The 19215-nt window shown below is 53.7% G+C and overlaps 2 protein-coding genes across 7 annotated transcripts in view; both read left to right on the top strand.

Moving 5' to 3' along the window:
* ZNF862 (zinc finger protein 862) overlaps positions 1-12290 on the top strand; it is a 36973-nt gene extending 24683 nt beyond the window's left edge. For 5 of the 6 annotated variants that reach the window (XM_058723891.1, XM_058723893.1, XM_058723895.1 and 2 more), the window contains 3 exons: positions 3927-4031; positions 5367-7481; positions 9020-12290. In XM_058723891.1, the coding sequence (XP_058579874.1) occupies positions 3927-4031; positions 5367-7481; positions 9020-9195 (2396 nt within the window). In that variant the 3' untranslated portion in view covers positions 9196-12290. The remainder of the gene's footprint in view (positions 1-3926; positions 4032-5366; positions 7482-9019) is intronic. The other variant, XR_009260139.1, reaches the window with a different exon arrangement.
* A 146-nt stretch (positions 12291-12436) lies between these two features.
* On the top strand, positions 12437-19215 carry ATP6V0E2 (ATPase H+ transporting V0 subunit e2). The gene is made up of 4 exons (XM_058723896.1): positions 12437-12641; positions 14039-14086; positions 16872-16986; positions 17459-19215. Exons 1-3 carry the CDS (start codon positions 12538-12540, stop codon positions 16963-16965), a joined length of 246 nt encoding a protein of 81 aa, XP_058579879.1. The 5' UTR covers positions 12437-12537; the 3' UTR covers positions 16966-16986; positions 17459-19215.

Here is a 19215-nt window from a genome sequence, read left to right as displayed (position 1 = left end):
TCTCTTCCAGGTTTATATCTTCATTTTTTGGAGCACATCTTCCAGTAACTTCCCAAGAAAGGCTACATGGGAGGACATGCCTTATGCTGCTTTCCAATTGGTAGCTTGGGGGGGGCGGGTGGCGCCTAGATGGCTCAGTTGGTTGAGTGTCCAACTTTGGCTCAAGTCATGGTCTCACAATTCGTGAGTTCGAGCCCTGCATTGGGCTCTGTGCTGTCAGTGCGAAGCCCGATTCAGATCCCCTGTCCCCCTTGCTGTCTGCCCCTCCCCTGCTCTCTCTCTCAAAAATAAACACTAAAAAAAAAAAAGGTAGCTTGGAAATAGTTTCCTCAGTATTTTGAAAGCATTGCATTTAGGTTTTACTGGTGCTGAAGAGAAGTTAAAATACCTTTTTTAAAAAATTCTTTTTTAATGTTTATCTTTGAGAGAGAGACAGACAGAATGTGAGCAGGAGAGGAGAAGAAAGAGAGGGAGACACAGAATCCGAAGCAGGCTCCAGGCTCCGAGCTCCCAGCACAGAGTCTGACATGGGGGTCGAACTCATGGACCACGAGATGATGACCTGAGCCTAAGTCAGACGCTTAACCCACTGAGCCACCCAGGCGCCCCTAAATACCTTTTTCTAACTAAATCTTTGAACACAGCCTGTTTTATTCTACTCTGAAAGTTTTCAAGATCTAGTCTAGTGTTCTGAAGTGTTTATAGCATCAGTGATTTTTCTTGTTCTGGGTACCTAGTGCTTCCCTTCCACTTGAAAACTTGCATTTTCCGGTTTGGGGGGACATTCTTGTATGATTTCTTCCTATTGATTTTCTCTTTTCTTTCCTCCAAAAAGCCCTATCAGTTAAATAGTGGACTTCCTAAATTGAGCCTCTGGTTTTATTTTCTTCTCCTTCCCCACCTCTCCCTCCTTCTGCTTCTCCTTTTCTGCTTCTGTCTTTTTTGTTCTACTTTCTTGGAGATTTTCTCAATTTTATTTGCTAACAATCTACTTAATTTTGTCATTTGTTCTATCGTATTTTTTTTTTTTATTTATTTTTTATTTTTTTTTAATTTTTTTTTTTCAACATTTTTTATTTATTTTTGGGACAGAGAGAGACAGAGCATGAACGGGGGAGGGGCAGAGAGAGAGGGAGACACAGAATCGGAAACAGGCTCCAGGCTCCGAGCCATCAGCCCAGAGCCTGACGCGGGGCTCGAACTCACGGACCGCGAGATCGTGACCTGGCTGAAGTCGGACGCTTAACCGACTGCGCCACCCAGGCACCCCTATTTTGTTGTTTTTTAATGCTATTTTTGAGGGAGAAAGAGACAGAGCATGAGTGGGGGAGGGGCAGAGAGAGAGGGAGACACAGAATCCAAAGCAGGGTCCAGGCTCTGAGCTGTCAGCAGAGCCCGACATGGGGCTTGAACCCATGAACTGTGAGATCATGACCTGAGCCAAAGTCCAAAGCTTAATCAACTGAGCTGCCCAGGTGCCCCTCTTCTATCATACTTTTAATCTAAGAACCCCTATGACTCTCTTCATGGGTGACTATCGTGACTTTTCTCTCTGGGAACAGGAATTCAGGCTTGTTTTTTGGAGATCTGTTTCGTTCCTTGCAGTTTCTCTAGTTCCTCCGATCTCTTTCCTACCCGTTTCATGTCAGAGGCTTGTCTTAAATAAATATCGTGTGGTTCATCCAGGTTTAAGAGTAAAGCCTTGACAAACCTTGGCCGGAAGCTCTGTGCGCAGCTGGGACTCATCAAGGGGTGGGTTTCACTGCAGGGTGTCCGCTGTGAGCCTGCAGGTCTCACTGAGAATCTTGCAAAAGTCAATGTCCCGGAGGCCTTTGGGGCAGAAGGGGACAGGGAGGGGCAATTCTCTTTCTCCAAAGAAAACTCTTCCAGGGGCACCTGGGTGGCTCAGTCCGTTAAGCATCCAACTCTTGATTTTGGCTCAGGTCATGATCTCACCAATTGATCGTGAGTTCCAGCCCCGTATTCAGCTCTGTGCTCAGAGCCTGTTTGGGATCCTCTCTCTCCCTTTCTCTCTGCCCCTCCCCTGCACTCTCTCTCTCTCTCTCTCTCTCTCTCTCTCTCTCTCAAGATAAATAATAAATAAACACTTTTAAAAGAAGAAAAGAAAACTCTTCCAAGTCCCCTGGTTGGGGCCAGAAGCCAAGCCCGTGTTCTTGGAGCTGAATAGTGCACATTTCCGAACACAGACTCTTTCTTCATTATCATGACCCTTCTTCTTTGTCCACTATCCCCACCCTCCCCGGGCCTGGAACCTTCCCACTTCTGTTTTTCTGTGGACTAAATCTCCATTCTCCTCCTCAAGTGAGGGTAGGTGGGGGTGGCAGTGTTCTCTGGTTTCCTGGGGCAGGTGGACGACCCGGGTTGGAATGGTCTCTGCAGACTGTGGGCCAACCCTTTCTCCCCGTTTCTTACTCACCACCTTCTGCCGCTCATGGCCCCTCATCCCGAGTCTCTGGGGGATTCTGCCATTAGATCCGCTTCTTTCTCCTTGCCACCTACTTTGCCAGCATCTGGTGTTCAGTAACTTTTCCTTGTATTATTATTATTATTCCATTGCCCTCATGTTAGACATGTTTTAAGGATTTATCCAGTCTACTGCACTTTAACAATGTATTAAATTATATTTTTATTAGTAGTAAATATATGGATACACACTCATAACAGATACAAATATATAAATGTATTCAAGTGACCCTAGAGATGAACAGTGACAATAATCACTATTTTCCCAGAAGCACCCACGCTTAGCAGTTGTATTTGTCTTTCCAAAGGGAATTTACACACACATTCACACACATACCAAAGCATGTAGGTAGATATTAATGGATTTTATTTATTTATTTTAAAAAAATTTTTTTAGTGTTTATTTTTGAGAGACAGAGACAGCATGAGTGGGAGAGGGCAGAGAGAGAGAGAGGGAGACCCAGAATATGAAGCAGGCTCCAGGCTCTGAGCTGTCAGCCCAGAGCCCGACGCGGGGCTCGAACTCACAGACCGCGAGATCATGACCTGAGCCGAAGTCAGACACTCAACTGACTGAGCCACCCAGGCGCCCCTATTTGAAATCAAGAAATCAATTTCTTTGCCTACCCCTGAGAATATTCATTTTTTAAATAAAGGGCAGTGCTTAACCCAAAGGCCTGACCTGCTTCTAGTCATATTTAAGGTTCCTCTGCAGGTGGCAGACAATTTTTTTTTTTTTTTACGTTTATTTATTTTTGAGATGAGAGAGAAAGAGCATGAACAGGGGAGGGGCAGAGAGAGAGGGAGACACAGAATCTGAAACAGGCTCCAGGCTCCGAGCTGTCAGCACAGAGCCCGACGCGGGGCTCGAACTCACGGACCGTGAGATCATGACCTGAGCCGAAGTCGGACGCTTAACCGACCGAGCCACCCAGGCGCCCCAAGGCAGACATTTTTAAGGGGCCTTTCAAGTGCCCCTTGAAAATAACTCATGTAGTAAGACACCTGCCCGTAGGCCAGCCATGGTGGCTCTGGGGGCACTTGAGCCAGCATAGTGCCCGTGACAGTCTAACTCTTCTCGCGTGGCTTTACCATCCCTGCCTTCTCTCCTCCTGTTGTATCCTGTTTCCTCCGACACCCACCTTTCCTCTAGATGCAATCAGCTGACTCTTGTCTCCAGTGGCTGGTCCGTGGAGCTAAGGACGTTATGTATCCTGGCTAAGGGATGCATGTTAGCATCTGGACCTGACTGCCTCTCGGGCTTTATGCATAAATTGGCCTGCCACGTACGTATGTTTTCATCGTGGCCCTGGCTGAATAGACTTTCTTAAGAGATAGACCCAGAGCCACCCCTGAGTATTTCCGTGACTAGCTTCGGGCGGGCTACTTGACTTGGTGGTCCACAGCAGGGACCTCAGTGTGACTCTTCGTCCCTGCATTAGGGCCTGCGGCTGCCAAACCAGACTTGATCTCGAAGCTGGAACGTCGGGCTGCGCCCTGGATCAAGGACCCAAACGGGCCCAAGTGGGGGAAAGGTCGTCCTCCAGGTGAGTCTTGACCTACTGAGCTCTGAAGGGCACATCCTGGGGCCCACGTGGCCACGACGGGTCACACAGTGTTCACTCAGCCATCCCTGTCCTGCTTCTGTTGTGCAACAGGCCTTGTTTTAGGCCCTGGTAGACAAAGATGAGTAAGAAACTTAACTGTGCTGTCCAAGTGTCAGACAGCCTGGGAAACGGGGTCCGTATGGGAAAAACGAGGCCCTTTCATGAGCAGAATGCTAATGGGGCCTGTGGTAGAGCTGGTGGGGGCGATGTGTGGGAGACACTGGTTATAAGGAACTCTGTGACTGCAGGCCTGCAAGCCACCCTTCTTCCCTCCCCCTCCAGTTTTTAGTGACAGCACCCTGGCCTGTGAGAGTTCACTGTTTTGTGTATCTCAGTCAGGGGCTTATTGGCTAGTAGCTACTGTGAATACTTCGGTACCTCCCTTCTTTCTTTTTTTTTTTTTTTTTATAAGATTTTTTAAATGTTTATTTTTTTTAATTTTTTTAATTTTTTAAAATGTTTTTATTTATTTTTTTGAAGGAGAGAGAGACAGACAGACAGACAGACAGAGCATGAGTGGGGGAAGAGCAGAGAGAGAGGGAGACACAGAATCCGAAGCAGGCTCCAGGCTCCGAGCTGTCGGCACAGAGCCTGATGCGGGGCTCGAACTCACGAACCATGAGATCATGACCCGAGCTGAAGTCAGAAGCTCAACGGACTAAGCCACCCAGGCGCCCCTTAAATGCTTATTTTTGAGAGGCGGGGGGAAGGGCAGAGAGAGAGGGGGACGTAGGATCCGAAGCGGGCTCTGCACTGACAGTAGACAGCCCGATGCAGAGCTTGAACTCACAAACTGTGAGATCACGACCTGAGCTGGAGTTGGACGCTTAACCGACTGAGCCGCCCAGGCGCCCCTGTACCTTCCTTCTTTCTAAGGCTCGTAAGACGACTTATGGATACTTAACCTCATTTCTTTGTGGTGCCCAAAAGAGGATTGAAGTCACTTGTTTATCCAATAGCATCTATGGCCAAGGTGGCTCATTAAGCTTGCTAGCAGCTGATGTCACATGGTCCCAGGGTAGCTGTGTGGATGGAGAGAGGGAGGCTGGCTAAAGGTCCCACAAGGGTCAGTGGACCTCTCTTAGACCACAAGGTGACTTACACAGATAACAATAGGGAACAGTTTAAAGAGAAGTCACTGATGATTTCTAGAAAGGTAGATCACATTCAGCTCTGCTTTGCATAAGGGATACTCATTAAATTGGATATCCTAGTTGATAGGAGGCTACAGAGTTCTGCGCAGCAACACTAAGCACATTTGTATTTGCTCCAAAGGGAAGAAGAAAATGGTGGCCGGAAGAGAGGCAGAGGCACCGGCCTTGGCTGTAGAATCCACAGTGCTTCCGGCCCCTTCAGTGGAGACCCGTAGTTCCCACGGTAATCCCAGCCTTTGTGAAGTCGAAGTAGATGGACCCAGGAAAGTCAAGAGGACTTACAGACCCCGTTCAATCCAGAGGTCATGGTTTGGGCAGTTCCCGTGGTTAGTAATCGACCCCAAAGAGACCAAGCTCTTCTGTTCAGCTTGCAAAGAAAGACCTAGTCTCCACGACAAATCATCCCGGTTAGTCCGCGGTTACACGGGGCCTTTTAAAGTGGAGACTTTGAAATACCACGAGGTCAGCAAAGCACACAAGCTCTGTGTCAACACCGTGGAAGTCAAGGAAGACACCCCTCAGGCTGCCCCGGTCCCAGAGATCTCCAGTGACCTGATGGCGAACATGGAGCACTTTTTCAACGCCGCCTACTCCATCGCGTATCACTCGAGGCCCCTGAATGACTTTGAGAAGATCCTGCAACTCCTCCAAAGCACCGGGACCATGATCTTGGGCAAGTACCGCAATCGCACCGCGTGCACGCAGTTCATCAAATACATCTCTGAGACTCTCAAGAAGGAGATCCTCGAGGATGTCCGGAGCTCCCCTTGTGTGAGCGTGTTGTTGGACAGCTCCACGGACGCCTCCGACCAGTCCTGCGTGGGGATTTATATCCGATACTTTAAGGGCATGGAGGTGAAAGAGTCGTACATTACTTTGGCCCCTCTCTATAGTGAGACGGTGGACGGATACTTTGAGACCATCATCTCTGCCCTGGATGAACTGGACATCCCCTTCCGGAAGCCCGGTTGGGTGGTCGGCCTGGGAACCGATGGCTCGACCATGCTGAGCTGCAGAGGAGGCCTCGTGGAAAAGTTCCAGGAGGTCATCCCCCAGCTGCTGCCTGTCCACTGCGTCGCCCACCGGCTGCACCTGGCCGTGGTCGACGCTTGTGGGGGCATCGATCTGGTGAAGAAGTGTGACCGGCACATTCGGACCGTCTTCAAGTTTTATCAGTCCTCGAATAAAAGGCTGAACGAGCTGCAGGAAGGCGCGGCTCCCCTAGAGCAGGAAATCATCCGCCTGAAGGACCTGAACGCCGTCAGGTGGGTGGCCAGCAAGAGGCGCACGTTGAACGCGCTCATCGTGAGCTGGCCGGCCCTGGCGAGGCACCTCCAGGGCGTGGCGGAAGCCGGGGGCCAGATCGGGCACAGGGCCAGAGGCATGCTGAAGCTGATGAAAAGCTTCCATTTCGTCAAGTTCTGCCACTTCCTACTGGACTTCCTGAGCATCTACAGGCCTCTGTCCGAGGTGTGCCGGAAGGAGATCGTGCTGATTACGGAGGTGAACTCCACACTGGGACGGGCCTACGCGGCCCTGGAGACCCTCCGTCGCCAGGCAGGGCCCAAAGAGGAAGAGTTCAACACCGGCTTCCGGGATGGGCGGCTCCATGGCGTCTTCTTGGACAGAGTGCAGATGGCAGAGCAGCGGTTCCAGGCGGACAGGGACAGAATGATCCTGACCGGGATCGAGTACCTCCAGCAAAGGTTTGACACAGACCGGCCCCCGCAGCTCAAGAACATGGAGGTGTTTGACACCATGGCCTGGCCAAGTGGGATTGAACTTGCCACTTTTGGGAACGACGACATTCTTGCCCTTGCCAGATACTTTGAGCTCTCCCTCCCCGCAGGGTACAGCGAGGAGGCACTCCTGGAGGAGTGGCTGGGCCTGAAAGCCGTCGCCAAGAACCTCCCGTTCTCCATGCTGTGTAAGAACGCCCTGGCCCAGCACTACCGGTTCCCCTTGCTGAGCAGGCTGGTGGCGGTGGTGGCCTGCGTGCCCGTCTCCACCTCCTGCTGTGAGCGGGGCTTCAGTGCCATGAACCGGATCAGGACCGACGAGAGGACCAAGCTCTCCAACGAGGTGATCGACATGCTCATGATGACGGCAGTGAACGGTGTGGCAGTCACGGAGTACGACCCCCAGCCCGCCATCCAGCACTGGTACCTGACCTCCTCAGGCCGGCGTTTCAGCCACGTCTACGCTTGTGCCCAAGCGCCACCTCGCTCCCATGTGGGTAAGTCCGTGTGACAGAGTTCCTGGACGTGGGAAAACGAAGGGAGAGGATCTTATCTTCCCAATCCCATGCTGATCTTGGACACGGGGGTGTTTGACACTGTGTCAGCTGTCACGATAGGCGTGGTCTCAGTGGGTGCGCGAGACACGACATCTACCCTCACAGAGCTTATGATCCGGCTAGGGAGGCAGGGCATACTTGCTGCGGGCAGCAGGGAGTAGTGCTGAGAGCACGAATTTTCGGAGCCAGTCTGCCCGCTGGTTCCGCTAACTAGTGTGTGATGTCGGGCAGGTTAATCGCATTGTGCTTTGGTTTTTTTTCTGTAAAGTGAAGTAATACGTGTCGAGTGCACAACGTCTGGCCCCTAATGCCAGCGGCACCCTCTGAAGGTTAAGACCAGGACTGGAAGTAACCAGAGGACTGGACAAGCTGGGGCGGTGAGCTCACGTTCTCCGTGGTGCCGTGTCGGCTCTTTCGGGAGGGAAGAAGTCAGGTCGGAGGGGCCGAGAAGAAGATTCTAGGTGGAGGAGAGGGCTGGGGCATCCTGGGCAGGGAGGCGTCTGTGAGGGGCACAGCCCTACTAGCCTGGGGGCCCGGGGTGGGGACGGACTGGAGGGACGCTTATGTTTTATGGGAGGTGAGTTACTGAGTCTGAAGTGAGCGAGTCTCCTCTTTTCAAGTAGTCCCTGAAAACCAAAGAGGTCCTCCGGGCTATTCGTGTGTCACTTCTCAGTGACAGCAATGAAGTTTCTTCCTTGACATCTTGTTGTTTCTGGTCCCCTTCCATTGCTTGTGCTCCTGTGTGGTTACCGCCCGGTCTGTGGTCATCAGCTGCGGACAGGGTCTCAGGCTTGCCAGGGGCTCCCCAGGAAGCAGGGCGGCCCTGGCCCCATTGCTGGGCAAGGGGAGAGGCCTGGGGTGGAAGTGGAGAGAGGAGACGGGGAGAAAGGTAGGGAGCTAGAGAGTGAATCCTTCGCCCACGCGTTTGCTGAGTGAGCTGCTCCCCGCGTCCAGCCGTGTGGGGGTGAAGGGTGCTCTCAAGTGTGCCCTTTTGCAGGGGGCGGTGGGACTAGTACATCTGAAGCAAATACAGGGCACTACCAGATTTGATAGGATAAGGCCCTCCTTCCCAGGCAGGGTTCTCAACCTTAGCACTGTGGACACTGAGGGCTGGAAGGTTCCTCGTTGTAAGGCCCGGCCTGTGTGTGATCGGGTCTCCAGCAGCACCCCTGACCTGCACCCCTTACATACCCACTGGGCCCCCTTGGCACTCACCCAGTTGTAGCGATCAGAAGTGTGTCCAGGCATTGCCACGTGTCCCCTGGAGGGCAGAATCGCCCCAGGTGAGGCCCACCACCCTAGGGTGAGAGAACAGAGCGAGTCTAGAACAGGTCTGCCAAGAGCAGCGCAGTCCTATCTCCAGGCTGTTCTGCATTCTCACCCAGCATTCCTTGGGGCACAGTGGATGTGGGAAGGGGTCGTCATCTAATCTGTTTTCCCCTCCGTGTAACCGTGGGTTCTCTTTCCCCTCGCACAAGGACCAGGGCTCAGGAAGGAGAAGATGGGGGCACTCTATGTGGAGGAGGCTGTGACCCAGAAACCGCCCGTTCCACCCTACAAGGAGCCGGTGGAGATCCTGAAGGACTGCATCATGGACCCTCCTGACAGGCTCCTGTACCCCCCTACCAGCCAAGAGGCCCCCAAGCTGTCTTGACGGAGAGCTCACGTCGGAGCAGGAATCCTAGGGATTGCCTTGGAGGCCCCCCTCCCGCCCCCCCGCTGCTGCCTTGCCCCTGGGAATCATGGTGACAGGCTCTCTGCAGAATCAAGGCTGCCCTAGAGTCTTTGCCTGGGGGCGGGGGGGGGGGGGGTGCTCTCCAAGCACCAGGAAGTGGGCAGCGACAAGATAGTTAAGCCCACCTCCCAGAGGCAGGGTAATCAGGAGCACAAACCTGCTTCCCAAGGCCCCTTTCTGAGCAACGGTGACCTCCTGGCACTTAAATAAGCAGAAAGGTTCCTAGCTCAAATTCATTTTTAAGGTGCTTCAGGAAATAATCCCATCATGAAATATTCCACCCCATGATCTGGTAGCAAGAGGACTTCTCTGAAATGGGAGAGAGGCTGTTGGGACTTCCAGAAGCACCCCCCACCCCAGCATCCCCCCTGGATGGTTGGGGAGCGTTCTGGGGAGGCTGCCCACAGCCTCAGTGGCATGGAGGAGGCACTGTGAGGGCAGAGGATCACCAGGCTCTAGGGACCACCGGCCCGGCTCTGGGTCTCACCCTGGCTCTACAGCAGAAGCAGGGAAGCTTCAACTTCAGATGGGACACTTGTACCAGAGAATTTCTCTACCTCCTCCAGGGGCTCCCTTAGGAGGGGCAAGCTAAACCCTCTCCACAGAGCACTCCAGAGAGGTCATCCCGGGACAATGGAGGAAAAGTCTTTCCTGGAGGGAGCCTGCTGCTTCCCCGCGGTGGCAGCACTTATGTTTGACCTGAGCCTGGTTTCCTGAGGAGCAGACATGTCCACGCTTTCACTTGGGAGGCTTGGGCTCCAGCCCCAGCTCTGCCGCAGGCAGAGGTTCAACCGTAATGAATCTCTTCCTCTTTCCTGTGCCTCAGTTTCCCTCTCCATGACGTGGCAGCAGAGAATTCAAGTGCCTGCTGGCTCCTGGTCTGCCACTGGGCTGATGAGTGACGGCGCCTCCAGCTCCCCAAAAGTCAGACCTCGGGCTGCACAGAGTGGACGTAGCTGCCTTCAGCCTTTGTCCTTGTCCCTTGCTACCGACGTCCTTATTGCGGGAACAGAGCTCCCTAAATGTGCCATCAGCATGGTGGCCTAGTCCGCTCTTCCCAGTTCTCTGGGACCCAGCCTGGGAGTCACTAGGGGTGCTTGTTAAATATGCTCAACTCCTTACCTGCTTGAGCGGATATCTGGGACTGGGGCTCAGCGACGGGCAGTTTGGAGCAAGGTCCTCCAGGAACTTCATGGGCTCACTCAAGCTTGAGAGCACTACCCTGGAGGCCCAGAAGGGTGTCTTGCACAACTATGTTCCCACTCCCCCTCACCCCTCTCCCCTCACTCCCTGAAGCAAAGCACTTTTCCCTCCAGGGCACTTCGTTTTGGCAGGTTCCTAGGCTGCTTATCTGCTGGGGATGATGTGGGGCCTGGGTCCCGCCTTCCTAACCTTCCTGGGTAGGAAACCAGGGGAGGTTAGAGGGCAGGTTTGACCCCTGCCTTTTGCTTGTTTTAGACAGGCAGGAAATGGTGCTGCATCCTGGCCTTGCGCCGGGGGCCCCCCCGCCCTGTGCTGCATGCTAAGTCGCCTGGCCCTCAGCCAGCGCTCTGTTCTCTCTTCTGTCCTGGGAGGTGCTGAGAGCCTCTGAGATGCTGGTATGGACTGTCGCCTTCTAACCACCACCCCCCCCCCCCCGCCCCACCCCGGTTCCCAGTGTTTCTGACTCTCCCTTCCCGTCACCCACCTTTAGCACTTAGCCTTAGTGCCATCGTCTTCCTGTTTTCTTCAGCTGCGAACCAGGAATTCGTCCCCACTTTCTGCCTTCTATTGGTCTGTGGAAATGCCTCTCTTCCAGCCCCAGGGTCAGGGGTCTGGGGTATACCACGGGCCTTTAGAGCTGCAGCTCTGGCAGTGTTACTGTCCACACCGAGAGGGAGCCCAGGCCTCCCTCCCCCATTCACATAAGGTTCTGTGGGGAGTTCAGGACTCTGCCCTAGGCGAGGTGCTGGGGCTATAAATTGGTGGGGTGGAAGAGAGAAAGACCCCTTAAAATAGGGGTTGTTGCCCCCACCCTATCCATAGATCCCAAACGAGGTGACTTTCTGGCAAGCATCCTCCCTGGGGCTCTTCCATCCTGTAAGAATCCTCAGAGCATGAGGCTAGTCGTGCGAGCAGTGTTGTGTGTGAGCTCCACACACAGTTCCCTGTGCAGCTCTAGGCGCTGAGGTGGAGGCCAGGTAGGGAAGCATCCAGCCTCCACATCCATTACTGAGGAAGCCTCCAATACCAGCTTTTGAGAAAGTTGGGCCTCTTGGAGCGGGTGATGGAAAATGTTGTGTTTTTTGTTTTTTGTTTTGTTTTTTTTTTTTGCAGAGATTTGCACTGTCCACATTTCTTAAGAGGCACAGGCAGCCTCGTTAATGGCACAGAGGCCTACCGACGTTTTTGTGCAGGACCCCAGGGCTGACACGTGGTGAACACCTTTGCTGGAGACTATTACCCAGCCTGACCTCTTTGGTTTTGTTTCAAGGCACTTGCTGCATTTCAAATCCAGGGCCTGGAGACACCCTTGTTGGAGAGGCTTCCTATTTTTGCCTCACAAGAAAACAAGCTGAAGAGAAGGAGCAAGCCTTTGGCCAGAGTCCTAGCCACGCCTCCACCCTCCTGCACCAGCAACATGCGCAGATCCTGGCATCCTCCCACCCCTGATGCCCAGAGGGTCTGACGTTCTGAGTAACCGGCATTATAACTGATGGTTTGATTTCAGTAGCCATAGAGACCAGGTGGGAGGGAATTCAGCCCCCTGCCCTCGCCAGACACCTAAGACAGTGTAACCTACCCCAGACCTTTTGGTTCTTCCTCAAGCCTACGTTGGGTTCCTGGGGCGCTAAGTATTTAGCAAGGCAGCGTGAAGATTGGCCGATTCCCTCATTCAGGTGCCCGTCAGCCAAGGATACTCAGGGCGATCGGCAGCCTCTTCTGGCTTCAGAGACGTGCAAATGAGGTTTAAAAAACCCACGTTGGATTCGCAACTTTTTGCTCCCTGAATAAAGCCGTTTATTTCGACCCAAGCTTGCGTCCTGTGAGTCTCGCCGGTCAAAGCTCATCAAGAGCTGATCGAAGCTGGATCTGGCCCCTCGGAAAGCCCGCCCCTGCCCGAGCGACGCGCTCGCGCCTGCGCGGGGGCGACTGCGCGAGCTCCCCCTGGCGGCCCGTTCCTGCTGCGCATGCTCGGCGCCAGCGGCCGGCGGGGACCCAGCACACCTGAGCGTCCGCAGCTCGGCCTGGCACCCCAGCCTGAGCGTCCCGCGTCCGGCCATGACGGCACACTCCTTCGCCCTCCCGGTCATCATCTTCACCACGTTCTGGGGCCTCATCGGCATCGCCGGGCCCTGGTTCGTGCCGAAAGGACCCAACCGCGGGTAAGGATGGCTTGCGGGCCCGGCCTTCCTGCGGACCCCTCCCCGGGCAGCGTCAGGCGGTGCAGCGAGCTTTGGGTCAGGGCTCGTTCGGCGCCGCCTTCCTCCGTTGTCCTCACTGGCCGCCTTCGGCTCGGAACTGGCAGGCGGTCGGGGCCAAAGAGCAGAGCCGGTGGTGCTTTAGAAAGGTGGAGGGCCGACTGACGCGGGAGGCAGTTAAGGGTTCCCCCCCCTCCAGCCAGTGAAGCTAGAGGCCATGGCCGGCCGCTGATGCGGTTTGTCCACCGCTCACCAGCAGTGACCTTGAGCGAACGTTAGCCCTTCAGGCCTCACTTTCTTCATACGTAAAATGTGGATGATGGTGGTATGTGCCTTTTAAGGCTATACTGTGAGGAATACCCGAAATAACGCATGTAAAACAGCGCATGGCACAGATTATGTGTTGAATAATTTTTAGCAGGTTTTGTTTTCTGAGCGGCGCCTAGCAGATTTCTGTACCTTGTGGTCAGTTTATCAGTTACTGCATCAGTTACTGTGGGTCAGTTTATCAGTTCCTCAGCTACGAAGGGCTCTCCCCTGAACTTGAACTTGATTTTAAGTTCCTCTACCTGGAAGATTGTCTCCTTCACCACCGTGGACCCCAGTGCCCAGCACAGGGCTGGCCCACAATGCGTAGTAACGTTGAAGGAATGGATCCAGTGTAATTCCTCTGGCACTGACTTCAGGTGCTTTAGACCAGGGGTCCTGGGGCCTGATTTGGATTTGGGTGGAGGCTACTTGGACAAATGGGCACTGTCCCTGATCCTGAAGTCCCACAGCATCACTTTGTGAACCATTTTAGTATCTCACCTCTCCTGCAAACTTTGGTGAGTTCTAACTGAAGTCTCTCCTGCTGCATTTTAAGCTTCTGAGTCCAGAGTCCTCTTTGTATGGACACAGAGCTACCTGTTCCCTTGGTATCCACTCACTCTGCCTTAGAAATGGCTCACGGTCTCCTTGCTTCTTGCCAGCTTCTGTTTTCCATCCCCTTGCCCAATGAAGTTTGCATTGCAGAGAACATTCCATGGTGTGTTGCTGCAAATGCAACTCCGGGGGGGGGGGGTATCTTTTCCCAGCATGGCTGCAATAAGATGGTAGGTGGTGGAGAAGGGAGGTAAAGAGAAGGTCCATAATGCAACTTGGATGCAGTCATGGTGGGCTTTCCCCTGGGGTGACGCTTGAGTTTTTATCTCCCTCTTACAATTGTCACCCTGAATAGAAGTCAGCCTCCTGTGTTCAGGTGGCATCAGGAAGGCCAACAGGAAAGGGGCTGACACCAGGAGCTCTTTCTCTGGCCCTGGCCTGGCCTTGGGAGGGTGCTGGTTCCACCCATCCTGACCTGACCACCGCTTCCATTGCAGAGTCATTATCACCATGCTGGTGGCCACGGCTGTCTGCTGTTACCTCTTGTAAGTACCACTCCCCCAGTTCGACGTCTTCCCTCCTCTCCCTAAGCCCTGCCCTCTCCTCTGTCCTGGTAGTGACAGATTCCACTTTTGAAAGGCTGAGTCTGTAAAACGTAGGGGAGCAGGCAGTTTGGGATGGCACAGAGAGCAGGGGGCTCGAAGTCCTGGACTCTGGGGTCTGGTTCCAAATGCGGCAGCCAAACAAGCTTTGTAGCGTCCATGTTTTCTCATCTGTGAACTGAGTGCTCTTTATGCCCGACCGGGCACCAGAATCACTGGGAGAGATGGAAAGACACAGCATTCAGGGCTCCACCCTTGACCCACTGACTCAGTTTTCAACATCTGCACTTAGGAGTTCATATTTCTAATACATGCTCCTGGGTGGTTGTGATGTGGCCGGTTTCAAACCATCAGATGAGCAGGAGTCTTCAAACTTGGGAAGGGGCCCCTGGGGATGTAGGAGAATAATTCCAAGGGATTCAAGAACCTGGACAGGGTGAGGGAGTCAAAGTCTGGGTCCTGAATGCCCAGATGTTCTCTTCCTAAAACTGCCACTCACGATAGCCCCGCCCCCTTTACAAAAGAAGACACTCCTCCTTCCACCCACACCCCTTGTATGTCACCCTGCTCCAAGTTTAAATCATCCTGCCTGCCAAACCAGGGGATAAGTCCAAGTTCTGGTTTTGAGGGAAGCCTCTCCCTTGATCAGTCAAGCCATGGGAAGCCCGTGTGGCCTCCCCTCCTCCTGGGTCTCATACGCTATCTCTGTGGGTTATGCTTGGCATAGTTGGGGTATTCTGAATTCAGAACAATCAAAATAGGACGGGTAACAGTGATGAGATACTGATTCTTTACAAGGTAACAGAGGGGCCTGGTTCAGTCGGTTAAACATCTGCCTCTTTTTTTTTTTTTTTTTTTTAAATTTTTTTTTTCAACGTTTTTTATTTATTTTTGGGACAGAGAGAGACAGAGCATGAACGGGGGAGGGGCAGAGAGAGGGAGACACAGAATCGGAAACAGGCTCCAGGCTCCGAGCCATCAGCCCAGAGCCTGACGCGGGGCTCAAACTCACGGACCGCGAGATCGTGACCTGGCTGAAGTCGGACGCTTAACCGACTGCGCCACCCAGGCGCCCCAAACATCTGCCTCTTGATATCGGCTCAGGTCATAACCTCATGGTCATGAGATTGAGCCCCATGTCGGGCTCCGTGCTGAGTATGGATCCTGCTTGGAATTCCTTCTCCCTCTCTCTCTGTCTCTGCCCCTCCCCAGCTGGCACTCTCTCGTTCTCAAAAATAAATAAATAAAAACTTCAAAAAAATAAGAAACAATAATGAGAGGTAACATTGTTTTAAAGACAACTGGAATAAAAAATAAAAGTAACGAGTATTTTGCAAGACTGCCAAATTTTTCAAAATGCATAGATTAAGGCCCACATGTAAAATTTTTTACATGATGTATTTCATATTTGGGGTGTGTTTTGTAGTTAAAGCCTGTTCTATCTAATTAGATCACGAACTATTTATTCCTCTGAGTCAGTTCTCTCATTTCACTTCATACGATGTTAAATACTTTCTACCCCCTATTAACAACAAAAAAATAAAACTTGCTAAAAAATAATGACCCGTACTACGTTAGCTTAAATGTTAGCTTAAATACATGAGGATGTACGGTTTTTCAGGATTCTCCCGAGACAGAACGTCTCTAAGGCCCTCTGTGCTGTTTCTTGGCCTTTCGGGGCTCGGCAGAATGTCCTCATCTGTCTCAGGGAGGGCCTCAGAGGGGCTGGGGCTCGATGGCACAGAGACCAGGGCATAGAGGGTGGTGGCTGGGAACAGCAGAGACGGCGTGTGCGTGGGATGTGGTAACTACAGACACCAGATGGACGTAGGGGAAAGGGAGACTGGCCGCAGACCGGGTGCACACAGGTGGAGAGATGGGGCAGCTTACAAAATGCCACGCCTGGAAATTATGTTCCGCAAAACATCAACTCTGGGTTAATGCCGATGATAAGCAGACTACAATTTCTGACAGCTTACAGGCGTCAGCCACGTGACTGGCTGCTGGGGGTTGCGGTGTGGTCTGAGGTCAAACAGCTGGAGCCTTCCTGCAAAACCAGATGGAGCACCAGGGGACCTATTTCTGGCATGTGAGGTCATGCACCTTTAGAGTCTCTGGGGACCCACTACTGTGGGCACACAAGTCCTGACAACAGGGTCTGGCCCTCCCGCCCCACCCCACCAAGATGTGCAGCCTGCCCATGTTCCCTGGAGATCTCCCTGGCCTGAAGGACAGCTCCCGTCCTGTCGCCAGCAGGCCTCAGCGTGGGGCTCTCTGGTCATCAGCCCTTCCTAGGAGGTAATTCTTCATCTTGCTCCTAGAAGTAGGTGATTCTGACGTGCCTGCTGGCAGACCAGCCCTGTCCTGCTCCCAGGTACCGGCTGGGGGAGGCCCAGACCAGAGGTGTCCTGGGCTCAGCTGGGAGGCCCCTTCAGCACGCCTCTGGAGGCCGTCTTACCCCTTCCCTGTCCCAGAGTCCAGCCCCAGCCTGGGTCTTAGAAATCTATGAAACATCAGATCAAACCAGACCTAAGCCGGAACCCACGAACCCCGGGCCAACCTCCTGTGCTGGCCAGACTGGGGGAGGGCTCACGGGACCCTTCACCTGGAAACGCAGACCCCTGTGTGTCTGCCGGCTTGGCCACGTGACCGGACGCATGGCGCGAGGTGTGGAGCGTGGATTTCCTTCCGGCGTCCTGGCTCACCCTCCCTGTGCTGTCCCCGGCAGCTGGCTCATCACCATCCTGGCTCAGCTGAACCCCCTCTTTGGGCCGCAGCTGAAGAATGAGACCATCTGGTACGTGCGCTTCCTGTGGGAGTGACCGTCGCCACTTTGGCCCCAGGTACTGGGGGCCCAGACCCCGCGGGTGGGACAGGGGCCTGGCGCATAGGAGGAGAACACACAGGGCAGTCATAAAAGTTCACGTTTACACTCAGGCATTCATTTATTTGGCAAAAAGGAAACAAAAAGAGAAGATGCAAAGCACGTGTATTCTTCCTGGTGGTGCCGCAGGAGGGTGTGAGGCACCAGGGCTGCATGCAAGATTCGGGTCCTCAGGGGAAGCATGGCAGGCCCGGCCACGGTTGTGGGTTTGCAGGCCACAGAGGGCATGGCCAGAATCTGTTGTGAGGGAGGGAGGCTCGGGGCACAGGGGCCATGACGCACAGACTGGACACAGGGGCAGTTGAAGTCAGACGCGTGGCTGGGGCACAGACAAGGACAAGGAAATTCTCCAGGGAGGGAGGGGGGAGGCGGTGGTGGAGAAGGCGTCTCCGCGGCAAGGAAGTGACCCCTTCGTGTGATGTGCTTTTCAGGTGCCCCAGTTCTCTGGATGAGTTTGGCTGTACTGTCCCTGATGACCCCTTTGTCCCCACCCTCACAGCTGTATCTGAGTCCCTCCATGCTTCCCACCCCAGGATCTGTCTGGTTTGGGGACCTCCTGCCTTCTCCATCCAATCTGGGCCTTGGGAAGCCCCAAGTTCAGAGTCAGGCTGGAGCAGAAGCTATCCGGCCCTCAAACTCCCCCTGCCCCTCCCAAGTAGATCCCGGCTAGGAGCTGACTGGGGGGTGGGGGGACCTTTCTCTTACAAATGTGGCAGCCCCAGAAAGGGCATGTGTTCTATGGAGAAGGGGGGTCCAGCCTGGGATGCTACAAGCCTGGGGGGCGGGACCAGAGAGGAAGCCCTGGGTGGGGAGTCAGCTGGTCCTCATCAGCTCTGCCACAGTCCTGCCCTGTGACCCCAGGAAGCATCTCTGCCTCTGTGGGCCTCCTCACCTCCTCACCCTGTGAGATGGACGCAGGACGTCCCAGAGGTCTTCCCTGGGATTCTGTAATTTTCAGACACTTACAGATGTGGAATTCCCTAAGAAAGTTGAAGTAATGGAAAAACATTCACACACAAAAAACAACATAGTAATTTGGGTCAGGATTGAAAGCTGTATGTTTACTTAGCATTCTTTGTAGTTATAAAGTCGCTTAAATGGGCTTGCTCAGAAAGCTGTATCTCCTTAGAATAATATCCTGTTCCATCTTCCTTCCCTATCTTGGCCCCTCCTCTGTGGATAAGCTCCCTGCAGCCTGGAGGGCTCAGTCTGGGCACAGGCCCAGGACTGGATTCCATCCTTTGACTACAGTGGGGTGAGTTTCAGAGCCCCCCTCATAGTAGCAGCTAGGTCACCCGGAGTTAGAGAGGATGAACCCGGAGTTAGGGAGAGATAGATGCAGGTGAGGTTTGGGCGGCACTGGGCCACTGGGTCCATCCTGGCCCCTGTCCATTCCTGCTCTGGGAGCACCTGGCCTGACAAGGCGTGGAAAGCAGAATGTGCAGGAATCAGATGAGAGGGAACCCAGGACCCCTGCCCATACTCTCCCTCCTCCCAAGAGAATTGAGGCTGAGACCTCAGGCATTTGCCCATGTCCCAGAACTAACTGGGGTCCCCCGATCTGCCACGCTGCCTCCCTGGGGGAAGACACCAATCTCCAATATTTGTTGAGCGTATTTATTTAATATTCTATTTAGCGGGCATTGTCTTTGGAACAGTGGTAGAATGTGCTATGTCTCACCTAGATTTCTTGGTTCTGGGCTTGGCCTGTTGCTCAGAGCTCCCAACTGGGGCTTCCCTTTGACATGCCAGCTCACCGCACCCCCTTTCAAACTCCCTTCCTGTCCTGACCCTCTGTGGCCCTCCTGGAGAGGGGGCTGTGGAGTGTGGATTGTACTGAAAACCTGATCCATGACTAATGAGCGGCGGCTAAGTCCTGGCTGAGGCCACGCTTGCTGGCTGCTGCCCCCCTGTCCACCCAGTTCGAATGTGCTCACTGGGTGGCTTTGGGGCACGGGAGAGACCGGCAGCTGCTTGGAGCCGCAGTTCTGGATCGTGGACACTGAAAACTACATTCTCCTGAGACCGGAAGGAGAATACAGCCGTCCCAGGTTCTGCCCAGAAGCAGTTCCGGCAGGAGAAGGAAGATGATTGTTCCAGTGGAAGTCTGACCGGCCTCTTCTGTGCCCCAGATACAGAGAGCACGGCGCCTGAGGGTGAGCAATAAAGCAGGCCCCCCAAGTCTCCA

This window comes from Neofelis nebulosa, chromosome 4 (genome assembly GCF_028018385.1).
Source record: "Neofelis nebulosa isolate mNeoNeb1 chromosome 4, mNeoNeb1.pri, whole genome shotgun sequence".
In the NCBI taxonomy this organism is placed as follows: Eukaryota; Metazoa; Chordata; class Mammalia; order Carnivora; family Felidae; genus Neofelis; species Neofelis nebulosa.
This window is presented reverse-complemented; position numbering and strand designations above follow the sequence as displayed.